General features: G+C 39.7%; 2 protein-coding genes across 2 annotated transcripts; both read left to right on the forward strand.

The window, feature by feature from the left end:
* Positions 1–225: 225 nt before the first annotated feature.
* On the forward strand, positions 226–7236 carry LOC144199552 (myelin-associated glycoprotein-like). The gene is made up of 9 exons (XM_077721277.1): positions 226–343; positions 416–477; positions 2090–2322; positions 3076–3205; positions 3880–4179; positions 4833–5129; positions 6170–6248; positions 6500–6578; positions 6919–7236. Exons 2-9 carry the CDS (start codon positions 417–419, stop codon positions 6946–6948), a joined length of 1209 nt encoding a protein of 402 aa, XP_077577403.1. The 5' UTR covers positions 226–343; position 416; the 3' UTR covers positions 6949–7236.
* A 705-nt stretch (positions 7237–7941) lies between these two features.
* LOC144199699 (myelin-associated glycoprotein-like) lies at positions 7942–17705 on the forward strand. The gene is made up of 13 exons (XM_077721517.1): positions 7942–8022; positions 9101–9361; positions 9528–9657; positions 9725–10009; positions 10461–10712; positions 11488–11748; positions 11977–12243; positions 12993–13289; positions 13373–13454; positions 15933–15990; positions 16054–16321; positions 17271–17342; positions 17498–17705. Exons 1-12 carry the CDS (start codon positions 7942–7944, stop codon positions 17297–17299), a joined length of 2271 nt encoding a protein of 756 aa, XP_077577643.1. The 3' UTR covers positions 17300–17342; positions 17498–17705.
* The last annotated feature ends 11 nt before the right edge of the window (positions 17706–17716 follow it).

Consider the following 17716-nt stretch of genomic DNA (forward strand, 5'->3'; position numbering starts at 1 on the left):
GAGTAAAAAAATAGAAATATGCACGTTATCGAGCATTTGAACATTATTATTTTGGTTTTGTTTTTTAATACATTAAATTGAATGTCATATTCATAAACGAAACATGCAAATGTTGTTTTTGGCTGTCGTTGCATGAGAATTTTTAAGGTCATTTCTGTGTCAATCGTTGGAGGAAATATTTGCAACCTCCGCCGCCTTATTTCCTGTTTTTGGTGTAATATTTGACATCACATGCTTATCTGTTTTTCTGTTGGTTTTTAGTGCAAATACGTAATTTCTTTTTAATCTACCCCGAGAAATGTACCGTAGTTAGACACACGGAAAAACACCCACAGAATTCAAGGTAAGTTTCACGTCCAAAATATCTGCTTTTTTTGGTTGAATTTTAATGTTTTTTTCTTTGTGTTAAAAACAGAATGAAAATCAAGATGATGCACGTCGCCGTCAGGGTTTTTCTTCTTTTGTGTTTGGTTGCAGGTCAGTACATAACAGTATGTTAAAATCATAAAAAAAAACTTTTATTATCATATTTTTACATTCATTGAAATATTGTTTTTGCCAAATATTGAAAAAGTACACTCGTGCTTTGAGATATGAGCTTAATTTGTTCCAAGACTAAGCTCGTATGTTGATTTACTCGTAACTCAAATCAACGTTTCCCATAGAAATGAACTAAAAAAAGAAATGAATGGGTTCCAAAACTCTGAAAAAACAACCAAAACAGCATTTTGCATTGGAAAAACATTTTTATTTGTTCTAATTTGCCATCTTTTAACAAAGTAACAAATAACTAGTGGTTTAATAGTACTAAAATATGTTTAATAGTACTAAAATGTGTTTAATAGTACTAAAATGTGTTTAATAGTACTAAAATATGTTTAATAGAACTAAAATGTGTTTAATATTACTAAAATGTGTTTAATAGTACTAAAATGTGTTTAATAGTACTAAAATGTGTTTAATAGTACTAAAATGTGTTTAATAGTACTAAAATATGTTTAATAGTACTAAAATGTGTTTAATAGTACTAAAATGTGTTTAATAGTACTAAAATGTGTTTAATAGTACTAAAATATGTTAAATAGTACTAAAATGTGTTTAATAGTACTAAAATGTGTTTAATAGTACTACAATGTGTTTAATATACTACTAAAAATGTTTAATGGTACTAAAATGTGTTTAATAGTACTAAAAAGTTTAATAGTACTAAAATGTGTTTAATAGTACTAAAATGTGTTTAATAGTACTAAAATGTGTTTAATAGTACTACTAAAAATATGTTTAATGGTACTAAAATGTGTTTAATAGTACTAAAATTAGACTTTTTGCATGATAACATGCTCGTAACATAACATAAATTTAAATTACAATGCAGACATACTCAAAAATACATTTAATCTAACTCACTGGTGTCAAAGTGGCGGCCCGGGGGCCAAATCTGGCCCGCTCTATCATTTTGTGCGGCCCGGGAATGTAAATCACGACTGTCTTAATAGTGATTTAAATAAATTACAATAAATAATGCTACATTTTATTGCTAATTATAGCCACTAGATTCACTATTTGTTACTTTGTGAGTTTTAGCTGGTATATTTGAACAATTCAATCAAAATCTAATCTCATTTATGTGTTATACTCGAATTAATGTAGTAATAAGATTTTAATTATGTGTTCATGTTTATTTTTTTGTGTAATTCTTGTTCTAATTTGCATCTATTAACAAAGTAATTGTGAACAGATGGCAAATTACAACAAATAAAAATATTTTTCCAACCCAATATCCCATTTTTGCTGTTTTTTCAGAAGGTTGAAACCAATGAATTCGTTTTTAGTTCATTTCTATGGGAAACGTTCATTTGAGTTATGAGTAAATTGACATACGAGCTTAGTATTGGAACAAATTAAGCTCTTATCTCAAAGCACCACTGTAGTTAGCAGCCCTGATTTTTATGAAACAATTCATGTCCTCTCCAGAGTCTAAATCACATTTGTGATTGACACCAATGTTTAAATTGTATTTTTAAACAAGGTCATTCATTCCAATACATTTTTCTACTATGATTCATATTTTTTCCCTATTTTGTTCCAGGCGTTTTGGTTCTTGGACCGACGAGATCTTTCACTGTCCTGAGCGGCTCTTGCGTCCTCATTCCGTGCGAGTTTGAAATCGCGCCGTCCGCCGAACCATATTTGGCCCACGGCAACTGCGCCGCCATTTGGACTAGCCACACCAGCGAGACTCGCGAGTTTGATTCCCGTCGTAGCAAAGAGCTGAGCATCCAGTCCAACGCACTGCACGGGACGCTCATCGGGGACTTGCGGGTAGGGACATTTCAACCATGGTCTTGATCATTGGCTGCCGATTTATTTACCGTATTTTCACGACTATAAGGCGCACTGGATTATAAGTGCGCCTTATAGTGGTGAAAATACGGTAATTGCTATTGACTTCCAGGTATGAACTACACAGTCACCTCTAGAGCCAGCCATTGTTGATTTTTTTTGTATAAAATCTTGCATTGGGGGAGGAGCTATAGGATGGAAGATGTTGTAAACTAAGATGGCTGATCTGAATATTTAACAGTATTGAGTATTCAGTTCAGGCATTTGTGTTTTTTTTAATATCCGACAGTGGTGGTTTTTCATTTTTGGTTTTCTGTTTTTCCCATATATAAGGAGCACTGTCTATTTTGGAGAAAACTTAAGACTTTTGAGTGTGCCTTATAGTGGTGCAAATACGGTAATTGCTATTGACTTCCAGGTATGAAGCACTCACTCACTACTTTACAATCACCTCTAGAGCCAGCCATTGTTGATTTTTTTTGTATAAAATCTTGCATTGGGGGAGGAGCTATATGATGGAAGATTTTAAGATGGCATCTGCATATTTAACAGTATTGAGTATTCAGTTCAGGCGTTTGTGTTTTTTTAATATCCGACGGTGATGGTTTTTCATCTTCTGTTTTTTTCCATATATAAGGCGCACTGTCTATTTTGGAGAATATTTAAGACTTTTAAGTGCGCCTTATAGTGTTGAAAATACGGTAAAAGAATTGTTTTTTTTTGTTTTGGCAGGAAAGGAACTGCAGCACCCTCCTGGATGACGTGCCGTCGCACTATCATGATCTGGTGTTGCAGTTTCAACTGGAGTGTGACGACCGACCCATTTATACCTTGAGCCCGAAAGTCCATTTGATTGTTGAAGGTTGGACATTTTCTTCTTCTGTGGTGTTTTTACTGACGGGTTTGGCACTAAGCGCTCTGTTCGAGCTGTATTGGTACAGCGATGCCTTGACATACGAGTGAGTGTCCCAACATATGAGGAATTTGAGATATGAGGGCAATTTTGAGCACATTTTTGCCTTAATACCCTGACTTACGAGTGTGTGTCCGGACATACGAGAAATTTGAGATTCGGAAAATTCACAGCAATTTTTTTTGCCCTAATACCTTGACATACGAGTTTGCCTACATATGAAAAATTTGAGATATGAGGAAAGTTCTGAGCCAAATTTATGAGGAAAATTCTGGGTTTTTTTTTCAGCCATACCTTGACATACGAGCGAGTGTCCCAAAATATGAGGAATTTGAGATATGAGGGCAATTATCAGCACATTTTTGCCTTAATACCTTGACTTACGAGTGTGTGTCCGGACATATGAGAAATTTGAGATATGAGGGGAATTCTGAGCACATTTTTACCCTATTACCTTGATTTGAAATACAATTAAATTGACATACGAGCTGGCTCCCGGAGCTCGTATCTCAAGATATTAGTATACAGTAATCCCTCAAATTTTGCGGCTTTACTACATCACATTTTTTTCTGCTTACTGACCTAATTTGCTACAAAATAGTCTTTTTTTTTTTACGTCCCAGACTCGGCACCCCAGCCCGTTATCCTCGATAGTACGCCCGCGGTTGTCCTGGAGGGTACCCTGCTGGATTTGGGGTGCCGTGCCCCGGTTCTCTGCCCAACTTTGCCGCCTCTCCTAACGTGGTCACCGCAGTCTGGCAATATAACGTTGGCGGCAGAGGGCGACGCCATCTTTTTGTCCATGACCTTCATAGCCTCATATCTCCACAACAATGCCAGGATGACGTGCAGCGCCATCTACAGGAGGCAAGCAGGCCGCACGGAGCTTTCCACCCGACGTGTGAAGAAACTGCAAGTTTTATGTAAGTTTTTATTTTTATTTTTTATATTTAACAATGTCATTTAATCATTATTTTTATATCAACTTAACTGGACCATTTTAGATATAATATTTAGATTGTTTTTTTATTTTTTTTTATTGGATTAGAGGTAAAATTGGATCAAATATTCAGTTTTTTTTAATAGGGGAAAATGTCTTTTCATCTTTTGATTTTCATTTTAAAAGGGAATCAAGTATATTTTTAAATGTATTTATTTAGGATCTTTTTATATATATTTTTAGATAGGTTTTTGAACTAAAAATACAGAAAAAAATGGATTAAAAAATGACACTTATTGATTTAAATAGGGGGAAAATCTTGAAATTTAATATACATCTATACTATTAATTTTAGTTTGATCCTAAAACAGAAAGTGGGCACTCATCATTGACTTACCTGGACCGCACAAAATGATGCGACGGGCCAGATTTGGCCCCCCGGGCCGCTACTTTGACACCTGTCCTGTACATAATTGCTATTGTATTGGTTTTATCCCAATATTTTTTTTATTAACCAATTTTTTTCATTGCATTGAAATCAAGTGTGTGTGTGTGTGTGTGTGTAAAAGCACTACAAGTCCAGAGAAGCCACGCCCACAAAGTCAAAGCAAGTCAGCATTTTTTTCCCGTCTTTAGTCCCTCCAAAGTTCCTGAAATTGTCCCGCTGCCAAGAAGAGCCAGGCAGGACGTTCTGTATCTGCGTGAGCCGGGCTAACCCGGCACCTATACTGACTTGGGAATGGTCCGGGATGGCGCCCAATCCCCAGAGACTGGAACTGGTGGAGCAGAGGTCCGTGGACATCACCACCATTCAAAGCGTCGTCTTGTTGAAGAGCCTCAACGACTCACTGCTCTGCATTAGCCGCAACCGCTTTGGTTCCGTTCCCTTTGCCTTCAACGCCTCCAACACCTCCTCCGTAGAGCCTCAGAAAAGTCAGTTTCCTTCCGTCACCGGACGATTGGTCGCCACCGGACGATTGGTCTCCACCGGACGTCTGGTCTTCACCGGACGTCTGGTCGACACCGGACGTCTGGTCGACACCGGACGTCTGGTCGACACCGGACGTCTGGTCGACACCGGACGATTGGTCGCCACCGGACGATTGGTCGCCACCGGACGTCTGGTCGCCACCGGACGTTTGGTCGACACCGGACGTTTGGTCTCCACCGGACGTCTGGTCTTCACCGGACGTCTGGTCGACACCGGACGTTTGGTCGCCACCGGACGATTGGTCGCCACCGGACGATTAGTCGCCACCGGACGTTTGGTCGACACCGGACGTCTGGTCGACACCGGACGTCTCGTCTTCACCGGACGTTTGGTCGACACCGGACGATTGGTCGCCACCGGACGTTTGGTCGCCACCGGACGTTTGGTCGCCACCGGACGATTGGTCGACACCGGACGATTGGTCGCCACCGGACGTTTGGTCGCCCCGGACGTTTGGTCGCCACCGGACGATTGGTCGCCACCGGACGATTGGTCGCCACCGGACGTTTGGTCGACACCGGACGTTTGGTCGACACCGGACGATTGGTCGCCACCGGACGATTGGTCGACACCGGACGTTTGGTCTGGTCGCCACCGGACGTTTGGTCTGGTCGCCACCGGACGTTTGGTCTGGTCGCCACCGGACGTTTGGTCACCACCGGACGTTTGGTCGCCACCGGACGTTTGGTCGCCCCCGGACGTTTGGTCGCCAGGGTGAATATAATTTTGAGAGCTGGTTTCAAGTAGATATTAGATATTAAACTATCTCTCTCATGAATATAATTTTGAGAGCTGATTTCAACAGTAAACTCTCTGTCTTGTTGTCAAACATCTGGTGACCAAACATCTGGTGACCAAACATCTGGTGACCAAACGTCTGGCGACCAAACGCCCGGCGACCAAACGTCCGAGTACCGTTTTCTTCTTTTCATAACTATTCTCCGTAGGATCCATGTAACGCTTATGTTTTCTATCTTTCCAGACGTGGCCATTTGGACTCTTTCTGCCTTGAAAGTCACTTTAATGCTGGGATTGAATGTCCTGCTCTGGTACTTTTGCAGGTGAGTTCTAATCCGGCCCATTCCAAAGAAAAAGTAATCCGCGCAAAGCTAAAGAAGCCATTCATTCCTTCATTTTCCCAACCACAAGGTTCGCGGGGGGTGCCGGAGCCCATCCCTGCTAAATATGGGCACCTACGCGACACTATTTAGACTGTTAGCCAGCTAGCCTAGCACCATTTGTTTGTTATTCATAAATGTTCACGTATGTTTGTTAAGTAACATGATGAAGAAAGCTTTTGTATTTCTTTCAGGTACAGGAAGACCAAAGTCAAGACGCCATCTAGCGAAAAACAAGAAAATGATACCCCAGACCGGTCGCCCACCCCTGAGGTACGTATGTTCACACTATCGATTACATTGAAATTAAACCATTGAAATGAACCAAAACATCCATAAAGGCATTACATTATTAAATATTCAAAACACAAAATGGCTTTGTCCATTATAAATAGATGGCACGGTGGGTGAGTGTTTAATATTTTGGCCTCGTAGTTCTGAGGTCGTGGGTACGATCCCAGTTTGGGCCTCTCTGTGTGGATTTTAAAGATTTTTTTGCTTTTATGTTTAAATAATACTTTTAGAAGACATTTTAGTGCAGAATGTCGAGCAGCCGGCACAAAATGGCCGCCACCTCTTAGTAAATCTGTTCTTTCTCCCCTTCATCTTTTAGATGGAACCCGTTTACTACAACGCCTCGTAAGTAGTGGAGGATGGCGAGCGGCCAACTGCGATTCGCCTACGCTACGGGTGTCAAATGTACGGCTCGCGGGCCAAAAAAGGCCCTCTAGTGGGTCCGACGGGTACTTGATAGTTTCCTATGACTTTCATACACTTTGTCAACAATTAAACACTTTCATTTTTTCCCCCAAAAAAAAACAGGTTTGTGAGTTGTGTCATCAAGTGCACTTTGCTCCATTTCCAATTCGTTCTGGGATCGAACCCTCGTCCCGGAACTGCGAGCCCAATGTTCAAACCACTTTTTCACCGTGCCGTTTTTTTTAAATAGTTTTTTTTTCTTCCAGTTTTTGTAGCTACGTGTTGTTTTTGTTTTTACATTTTTTTATTTCTCCAGGGAAAATTTAGTGTTCAACCGACCCATGTTTTTAACTTAAGTACCCGTAGAAAACCCACACAGGCCCAAATAAACACGATAACTCCACACATAAAGGTTGGAATCCACCGGGAATTGAACCCTAAATGTCAGAAGTGCATGACAATTCCACACGTAAAGTTTGGAATCCACCGGGGATTGAACCCTCGATCTCAGAAGTGCGAGACGACCTTAAAGAACCACTTTACACCGGACTAACTCGAGGAATGTTGAAATTGGGATCCATTTTATGTTTTTTTCTGGTTCTTTCTGTTATTGCGACAAAAGTTTCAGTTAATTTCTGTCCAAATCGCTGTCGAAATATTTGAGACCACAAAGAGAATTTCCTCAATTGGTCACCACAATATTATCATAAAAAAAATGTCATTTTGAAGTGTAAACTTCCCATTTAAAGTAATCATTCGATTCAGGATGTCTTTCGTCTTCCATTTTAATGGATGTCGTCAATTGTGTTCTTCTTTTTTGAAGAAAAAAAATAGTTTTGAACAAATCACACTTCCTCACAAAAGTTGAACTTAGGAGGACACATACACAAATATGTACACACAAATATGTACACACACCTTTCCACACATCCTCACAATGACACAGCTGTTGAACCACAAATGTTCAAATGGAGGTTTTCAAATTTTCTTCATTTCAAGCCGTGCCATCTACGCAAAGGTAAGCTTCCAAAAAATATGTCTTATGATGTTTTCTGTTGTTTTATTGTTTTCCAATTTCTGTTTTTTTAAGGGAATTCATTGCTACTTCTTCATTGGTCGTGTCAACAAAAGCTGGGAATAAAAATGAAACGTGTCGCCGGGCAGATTTTTCTACTTTGTGCTTTGCTTGAAGGTGAGTTGTTTTTTTTCTACTCAAAAATAGTTTAGTTTTTAGTTTTACTTATTTTTATTTTATTTTGGAGAATGAGCCCACCCTCTTTCTTACTGCTTCTTAAACAAATTATTATTTATTTTAATTAAATACTACTTTTTTGTTGTTAAGACCATACATGTTTTTGCTTGATATGAAGCTTTTTGAAAAATGTCATTTCCTTAATTTGTCGCGTAGATTCGGTCAATTATTATAATAAATAAGTAGTAGTCAACATGATAAATAGGTGGTAGCAGTAGTCAATATGATAAATAGGTTGTAGTTGTCAATATGATAAATAGGTTGTAGTAGTCAATATGATAAATAGGTGGTAGTAGTAGTCCACATGATAGATAGGTGGTAGTAGTAGTCAATATGATAAATAGGTGGTAGTAGTAGTCCACATGATAAATAGGTTGTAGTAGTCCATAAGATAAATGGGTGGTAGTAGTAGTCAATAAGATAAATAGGTGGTAGTAGTAATCAATATGATAAATAGGTGGTAGTCGTAGTCCACATGATAAATAGGTAGTAGTAGTCAATATGATAAATAGGTAGTAGTAGTAGTCCATATGATAAATAGTTAGTAGTAGTAGTCCATATGATAAATAGGTTGTAGTAGTAGTCCATATGATAAATAGGTAGTAGTAGTAGTAGTCCATATGATAAATAGGTAGTAGTAGTAGTAGTCCATATGATAAATAGGTAGTAGTAGTAGTAGTAGTCCATATGATAAATAGGTAGTAGTAGTAGTCAATTTGATAAATAGGTGGTAGTACACAATATGATAGATAGGTGGTAGTAGTCAACATAATAAATTAGTAATCAGGTACAAAAGTGACTAAAAAGTGTGAGATAAGAAACCGTATTTAAAAAATGACATTGTGTTGTTTGTCCAGGCTGCGTTTGCCAGGAGTGGGCGACCATGCTTCCGTCGTCCGTCCAGTCGCTGAGCGAATCGTGCCTTTTCATCCCGTGCGCCTTCAGCATCCCTCCATCCTTTGACCAGCTCCTGAACCAGGACTGCGCCGTGGTCTGGAGGCGCTCTAACCGCTTCTCTTACACCGACGTCTTTAACTCAAGGTTCACCAGAGACCAGAGCGACCGGGCCGACTTCCTGCAGGGAAATCTCCTGGGAGACTTACTGGTAAGGAAACTCCAACTGGTTCGGAGATACACCAGGTGGCCAATCAATGACCAATCACCACAAAACCAAGCGCTAACACTAGCGTGCATGTTTTTAGCATGTGGTAAGGGAACCGGAGTATACATTTATACATTTTTCTGCTATTTTTTGTCCTATCTCGTGACAGGAAAAAAACTGTAGCACCCTCCTGGAAGACGTGTCGTCAAACTATGCCGGCTCGTACTTTTTGAGGCTGGAATGTGACAATTCGCTCAAGTTCAACTTTGTGAACTTCCTCGTCGAATGGCAGATTCAAGGTCAAAGGTCTTCTACTTCGCTTTTTCCTCCTTCACTTTTGCCTTCTTGACTTCTTGTTCTCTCTAGACTCGGCGCCCCAACCCTCTATCGCCCCCAGCACGGTGGAGGCGACAGAGGGTACTGCGCTGGATTTGGAATGTCGGGCGCCGATTCTCTGCCCGACGTTGCCGCCCGTTTTGACGTGGACGCCGCGGTTGGGCGAGGTCGCCGAGGCCGACGCCCAATCCGTCATGACTTTGACAGCCAACCATCGTCATGACGACGTTCGGGTGACTTGCAGCGCCTTCTACAGGAGGCAAGCGGGATATTCCGGGATTTCTACAAACCGTGGGTTGACGCTTCGGGTTTTATGTGAGTGGTTTATCCCATTTTATTCGGAAACGCTTAGCCTCACAAGGGTCGCGGGGGGTGCCGGAGTCTATCCTTGATAAACTACAAGAACCAGGCAAGGGGGGTGGCCCGAATTAGCCAATCACAAGGCACAATCCCTCGTAGCTTTGGGCAATTTAGAGTGTTAGCCGGCTAGCCTAGCATGCTTTTTTTGGGATGCGGGTGAAAATAACATTAATTATTAAAAGATTAGGTGTAATGTAGCATTAAATTGTCAGGTTTATTCTATAAAAATAATGATCTGGCTATTTTTTTTAATTAAAAAAAGGTCAATTTTTTTAAAGAATGTTTCGAAATTTTGATTTCTGGCAAAAAGAATTTGGATTCTAGAGAAAATTGAGCCACCAAAGTAGCTTAAACTGGTTTAACATTGCTCAAATTTTAAAATGTCTATTTTATTTGTTGTGTTTAGATGGTCCAAAATACACGAACGTGAGCTACGATGGTCCCGCCTTGGCGGACACGTGGCTCACATTGACCTGCCAGAGCAACGCCAACCCTCCCCCTGATTATACTTGGTACCAAGCGGTTGACGGGCAGGTGACGCAGGTGTCATCCTGGAGTCGGTACACCCTTAAATTGATGGAAGAAGACCCCACTTTGGTCTGCAGAGCTCGCAACGCACACGGAGAGCAAAACTCGTCCGTCACCGTCCAAGTTCAATGTGAGTTTGACTGCTATATGCGTACAATTCATTTCATTTGGACTTTTTTTTGCCGTGTAGAGACGTTTGTAAGTAGAGACGTTTGTAAGTAGAGACGTTTGTAAGTAGAGAGATTTGTAAGTAGAGACATTTGTAAGTAGAGATTTTGTAAGTAGAGACATTTGTAAGTAGAGATTTTGTAAGTAGAGATTTGTAAGTTGAGTAGTTTGTAAATGGAGTAATTTGTAAATGGAGTAATTTGTAAATGGAGTAATTTGTAAATGAAGTAATTTGTAAGTAAAGATATTTGTAAGTAGAGGTATTTGTAAGTAGAGGTATTTGTAAGTAGAGGTATTTGTAAGTAGAGGTATTTGTAAGTAGAGACATTTGTAAGTAGAGACATTTGTAAGTATGGGCATTTGTAAGTAGAGGTATTCGTAAGTAGAGGTATTCATAAGTAGAGGGGTTTGCAAGTAAAGATATTTGTAAGTAGAGGTATTTGTAAGTAGAGGTATTTGTAAGTAGAGGTATTTGTAAGTAGAGGTATTTCTAAGTAGAGGTATTTGTAAGTAGAGGTATTTGTAAGTAGAGGTATTTGTAAGTAGAGGTATTTGTAAGTAGAGGTATTTGTAAGTAGAGGTATTTGTAAGTAGAGGTATTTGTAAGTAGAAAGATTTGTAAGTAGTACACCACATATCAAAGCGTTTGGGTAACCTGACAATTTTGTAAGTAGAGGTACTAGGTTATTAAAAGATGTTAACGTTCTTTAAACCTTTCATTTTTTCATGGCCTACAGTCGCCCCCAGAGACACGTCCGTGACCCTGGAGCCACTTGGTCCAATCCTGGAGGGCAACCCGGCGCTCCTGCAATGCAACAGCCGAGCCAAGCCACCCGTCCACCACTTCAACTGGTCCAAAGACGGCATTGAACTCTCGGAATTCGGCGATCTCCTCATCCTGAACCCTGCCCGGCCTGAAAACGGCGGGAGCTACCGTTGCATAGCCCAAAATGCCTTGGGAACGGAAACATCGGCCGCCATTTTGCTGGACGTGCAATGTAAGTGTGCGGTTAGCGGCTATCGTGGCTACGTTCAACGTTAACGTATTTTCACGACTATAAGGCGCACATTTAATTTTTTTGCCATATATAAAGCACACTGGATTATGTTTTGGAGAAAATTTCAGACTTTTAAGTTATAGCCTTATAAGCCTTATAGTCTTTTAAGCCTTATAGTCCTGAAAATACGGTATGTTTAATTTTTTATTTTTTTATTTTTTTTTACAGATCCTCCTAAAAACACTTCAGTTTCAACCTGGCCACCCGGTGCCTTGCACGACGGCAGCGAAGTCACGTTACGGTGCAACGGCGAGGCCAACCCGGCCATCGAAAAAGTCCAGTGGTACCGTGTAAACGCCGGCGTGACGACGCCCATGGACTCGGGCCCGGAAGTCTCCTTCCTGGTCGCTAAGCTGTCCGGAGATACGTTTTATTGTGAAAATCGGAACATCCACGGCGTCCAGTTGGCCACGCCCATCGCCATCAATGTCACATGTGAGTGAGGAGACCCTTATTTTCATTTTCATTCATTTTTCATTTTCATATTTTCTGATCAAGGGTTGTAGGGGGTGCTGGAGCCTATCCCAGATAACTACGGGCACCACAAGTAACGGATAAGGAAAATTAGCATACAATTAGCGTAGCATCCATGTTTATGGGATGTGGGAGGACACTGGAGTACCCAGGGAAAACCCACACAAGGATATGTAAACTCCACACAGTGAGGACCAACCTGGGGATGAACCCTCGACCTTTGAACTGTGAGGCCGACACGATATCCACTTAAGCACCGCGCCACCGTTTTTTAAATTGTTTTTTGTTTATTGTTTTTTTGTTTATTGTTTTTTTTATTGGTTTTTGTTTATAGTTTATTGTTTTTGTTTATTGTTTTTTGTTTATTAATTATTGTTTTTTTTGTTTATTGTTTTTTTGTTTATTTTCTCCAGTTTTTGAGATTTTTCCTGTTCATCTCGTTTTTGGAGATGCCTTGTTTTTTTTAATTTTTTTTATTTCTTCACTTTACAATTTCCATATGTGTTTTTGTCTCCGTTTTTTTTGTGCAAGTTTTAACATTTTATAGGTTTTCCTTGTCTTTTTTATTGATTTCATAGCATTTCTGGATCACTTTCTGCTCATTGTTTCCGTTTTTTTACGTCATTTCTCGGTAAAATCTGGTCATTTTATACTGGTCAAATCGCGACAAATCCCCCAAAAAATTCAAAGCACTCATTTTCTGTTTCCAGTCGCCCCCGAAATCCTGAACAGCTCGCGTTGCCAAGACGTATCGACCGGAACTCGATGTTTTTGCCTCAGCCACGGCAACCCGCCTCCCAACCTACAGTGGGAATCCTCCAAAGTGTTGGTCAATCACTCCAATCAGCGACCCATCACGGTGCAGGACTTGGACCAGGTCACCCGTAGGAGCATCATCCTCCTCAAAAGTCCAGATGACGGCGTGGATTCGCTGGTTTGCGTCAGTCTAAACCAGTTTGGTTCGGTTCGGCTGGCTTTCAACATTTCCCTGCCCGCCCCTCAGACAAGTCTGTTTTTTTTATCCTTTGATTTTCCGATTGGCTAATTCGAATGCTAATGGCTACATGGCTAATTTTTGAATGATCTGTAGATGTGACGGTTCTGGTGAGTTCTGCAGTGGGGTTACTAGTCTTGCTGATCTTGAGTCTTCTTCTGCTTGTCTACATTTGTAGGTGAGTGCACCCACTAGTGGATATCCAAAAAAGTACCGTATTTACTCGCATATAAGCCGCATTTGTCGGACAAAAGAAATGATGACTGAATCCAGGGTAAGGCTTATATGCGCATATAAAGAGGACATGCACAAAACTGTAAAGTGATGATTTTTGTTAAAATTTGCCAAAATCGACATAGTATTGTAAGGCTTTTATTCGCCAAAAACGACATAGTATAGTAAGGCTTTTTGATTCAAAAAACGACATTGTATAGTAAGGCTTTTTTGTCGTAAAAAAACGACATAGGATAGTAAGGCTTTTTTGTCGTAAAAAAAACGACATAGTATAGTAAGGCTTTTTTCTTTAAAAAACGACATAGTATAATAGGCTTTTTTGTCGTAAAAAACGACATAGTATAGTAAGGCTTTTTGATTCAAAAAACGACATAGTATAGTAAGGCTTTTTGATTCAAAAAACGACATTGTATAGTATGGCTTTTTTGTCGCAAAAAACGACATGGTATAGTAAGGCTTTTTTGTCGTACAAAAACGACATAGTATAGTAAGGCTTTTATTCGCAAAAAACAACATAGTTTAGTAAGGCTTTTTTTCGTAAAAAAACGACATAGTATAGTAAGGCTTTTTTGTCGCAAAAAAACGACATAGTATAGTAAGGCTTTTTTGTCGTAAAAAAACGACATAGTATAGTATGGCTTTTTGTCGTAAAAAACGACATAGTATAGTAAGGCTTTTTCTCTCAAAAAACGACATAGTATAGTAAGGCTTTTTGATTCAAAAAACGACATAGTATAGTAAGGCTTTTTGATTCAAAAATCGACATTGTATAGTAAGGCTTTTTTGTCGTAAAAACGACATGGTATAGTAAGGCTTTTTCTCTCAAAAAACGACATAGTATAGTAAGGCTTTTTTGTCGTAAAAAAACGACATAGTATAGTAAGGCTTTTTTCTTTAAAAAACGACATAGTATAGTAAGGCTTTTTTGTCGTAAAAAACGACATAGTATAGTAAGGCTTTTTCTCTCAAAAAACGACATAGTATAGTAAGGCTTTTTGTCGTAAAATAAACGACATAGTATAGTAAGCCTTTTTTATCGCCAAAAACGTCATACTATAGTAAGGCTTTTTTATCGCCAAAAACGACATAGTATAGTAAGGCATTTTTGTCGCAAAAAACGACATATTATAGTAAGGCTTTTTTGTCGTAAAATAAACGACATAGTATAGTAAGGCTTTTTTCTTTAAAAAACGACATAGTATAATAGGCTTTTTTGTCGTAAAAAACGACATAGTATAGTAAGGCTTTTTGTCGTAAAATAAACGACATAGTATAGTAAGGCTTTTTTGTCGTAATAAACGACATAGTATAGTAAGGCTTTTTCTCTCAAAAAACGACATAGTATAGTAAGGCTTTTTGTCGTAAAATAAACGACATAGTATAGTAAGCCTTTTTTATCGCCAAAAACAACATAGTATAGTAAGGCTTTTTTATCGCCAAAAACGACATACTATAGTAAGGCTTTTTTATCGCCAAAAACGACATACTATAGTAAGGCTTTTTTATCGCCAAAAACGACATACTATAGTAAGGCTTTTTTATCTCCAAAAACGACATACTATAGTAAGGCTTTTTTATCGCCAAAAACGACATAGTATAGTAAGGCTTTTTGTCGTAAAATAAACGACATAGTATAGTAAGGCTTTTTCTCTCAAAAAACGACATAGTATAGTAAGGCTTTTTGTCGTAAAATAAACAACATAGTATAGTAAGGCTTTTTTCTTTAAAAAACGACATAGTATAGTAAGGCTTTTTTGTCGTAATAAACGACATAGTATAGTAAGGCTTTTTCTCTCAAAAAACGACATAGTATAGTAAGGCTTTTTGTCGTAAAATAAACGACATAGTATAGTAAGCCTTTTTATCGCCAAAAACAACATAGTATAGTAAGGCTTTTTTATCGCCAAAAACGACATACTATAGTAAGGCTTTTTTATCGCCAAAAACGACATAGTATAGTAAGGCTTTTTTGTCGTAAAAAACGACATAGTATAGTAAGGCTTTTTGTCGTAAAATAAACGACAGTATAGTAAGGCTTTTTTCTTTAAAAAACGACATAGTATAGTAAGGCTTTTTTGTCGTAAAAAACGACATAGTATAGTAAGGCTTTTTTTGTAACTAAACGACATAGTATAGTAAGTCTTTTTTTCGTAAAAAAACGACATAGTATAGTAAGGCTTTCTTTCGTTAAAAAAAAACGACATAGTATAGTAAGTCTTATTTTCGTAAAAAAACGACATAGTATAGTAAGGCTTTTTTGTCGTAAAAAACGACATAGTATAGTAAGGCTTTTTTGTATAATTCAACAATTCTGAGGAAATTTTAAGAGTGCGGCTTATATGCGAGTTAATATGGTGGGTCTCTGAAAAATATTTTGAAAGAAAGTTGACTTTTCCAACTGACATTTGCTTTTGTCTCAAAGGAAAACCCAAATCAACTCTCAAGCAGTGCGGCGAGCTAGCTTTTTGGGCGCCAATAAGGTGAGTGCACAATTGGGTTTAAATCAGGGGGGTCTAACTCACTTTGGCTGGCTGGTCCTTTAGGGCAACGGTTCCCAGGCGGCCATCTTGGCTCCGGAAGCGGCGGCGGCAACGGACGGTGAGGAGCTGCACTACGCCAACGTCCACGTGGCCAAAACGCGGGGCCGCCAAAGCGGCGAGATCCGAGGGCTTTCCTCCGTCACGCAAGAGTACGCCGAGATACGACTGCGCTCCACGGGGGAAATGGAACGGGGACGGGAGCCGGAGCCGGGAGCCAAAATGGCCGCCGATGCCAAAGCTGAGCCGGAGGAGGAAATGATGAAGGATTCTAGTAAGGTTTTCTTATGAAAAAAAATAAAAAATACCATGTATAATAAGACATTTCTTCTTTAAAAAAAACTTGTATAGTAAGGTTTAAAAAAGGGTTAGGGTTCGGGTTAGAGTGTGTTTAAATACAAAATGGTTAGGGTTGGGTTAGGGGTTAGGGTTGGGTTAGGGTTGGGTTGGGTTGGGTTAGGGTTGGGTTAGGGTTGGGTTAGGGTTGGGTTAGGGTTGGGTTAGGGTTGGGTTAGGGTTGGGTTAGGGTTGGGTTAGGGTTGGGTTAGGGTTGGGTTAGGGTTGGGTTAGGGTTGGGTTAGGGTTGGGTTAATGTTGGGTTAGGGTTGGGTTAGGGTTGGGTTAGGGTTGGGTTAAGGTTAGGGTTAGGGTTAAGGTTAGGGTTAAGGTTAGGGTTGGGTTAGGGTTGGGTTAAGGTTGGGTTAAGGTTGGGTTAAGGTTAGGGTTGGGTTAAGGTTAAGGTTAGGGTTGGGTTAGGGTTGGGTTAGGGTTGGGTTAGGGTTGGGTTAGTGTTGGGTTAGGGTTGGGTTAGGTTAGGGTTAGGGGTTAGTGTTGGGTTAGGGTTGGGTTAGGGTTAAGGTTGGGTTAGGGTTAAGGTTGGGTTAGGGTTAAGGTTGGGTTAGGGTTAAGGTTGGGTTGGGGTTAAGGTTGGGTTAGGGTTTAGGGTTTAGGGTTAGGGTTGGGGTTAGGGTTAGGGGGGTTAGGGTGTGTTTAAATACAAAATGGTTAGGGTTGGGTTAGGGGTTAGGGTGTGTTTAAATACAAAATGGTTAGGGTTAGGGTTGGGTTAGGGGTTAGGGTTGGGTTAGGGTTGGGTTGGGTTAGGGGTTAGGGTTAGGGGGGGTTAGGGTTAGGGGTTAGGGCTATTTTTTAAAACAACCATGTACAGGAAGGCCTTTTTTTCTTTAAAGTAGGCATTAGTTTTGTCTTGTTTTTTCCCCCAGTGGAACCTGGCCCAGTGATTGACCATTGAAGTCACCTGTCATCGGCCCCCACCTTCCTGCTTGCTGCCTTGTGTGAGTGACCCAGCTGTTTGTCATTGGCTCGTTAATCATTGCCTGTTCAGTTGAACCATGTTTGTTTGTTTGTCCTGCATTGCTCATGCTCACGTCCATTTCCATGTCTCGTTGTCCACGTCCTCCACATCCTGTCCTGACCTCCTTCCCCGCAGTGGCGTCCTTCACAGACAGCAGTATGAAATGTACAGTAAGACTTTTATTTAAGTGTAGTAATACGATATATTAGACGAAGTTGGGCTTTTCATAAAAAAATGACAATGTGTATATATAGTAACACTCTTCTGCAATAAAAGATTATGAATAGTAAGGCTTTTATTTTTAAAAAATACTATGTATAGTAAGGCTTTTATTTTAAAAATGACATAGCGTAG

The sequence above is a fragment of the Stigmatopora nigra genome, chromosome 7 (genome assembly GCF_051989575.1).
Source record: "Stigmatopora nigra isolate UIUO_SnigA chromosome 7, RoL_Snig_1.1, whole genome shotgun sequence".
Taxonomy (NCBI): domain Eukaryota; kingdom Metazoa; phylum Chordata; class Actinopteri; order Syngnathiformes; family Syngnathidae; genus Stigmatopora; species Stigmatopora nigra.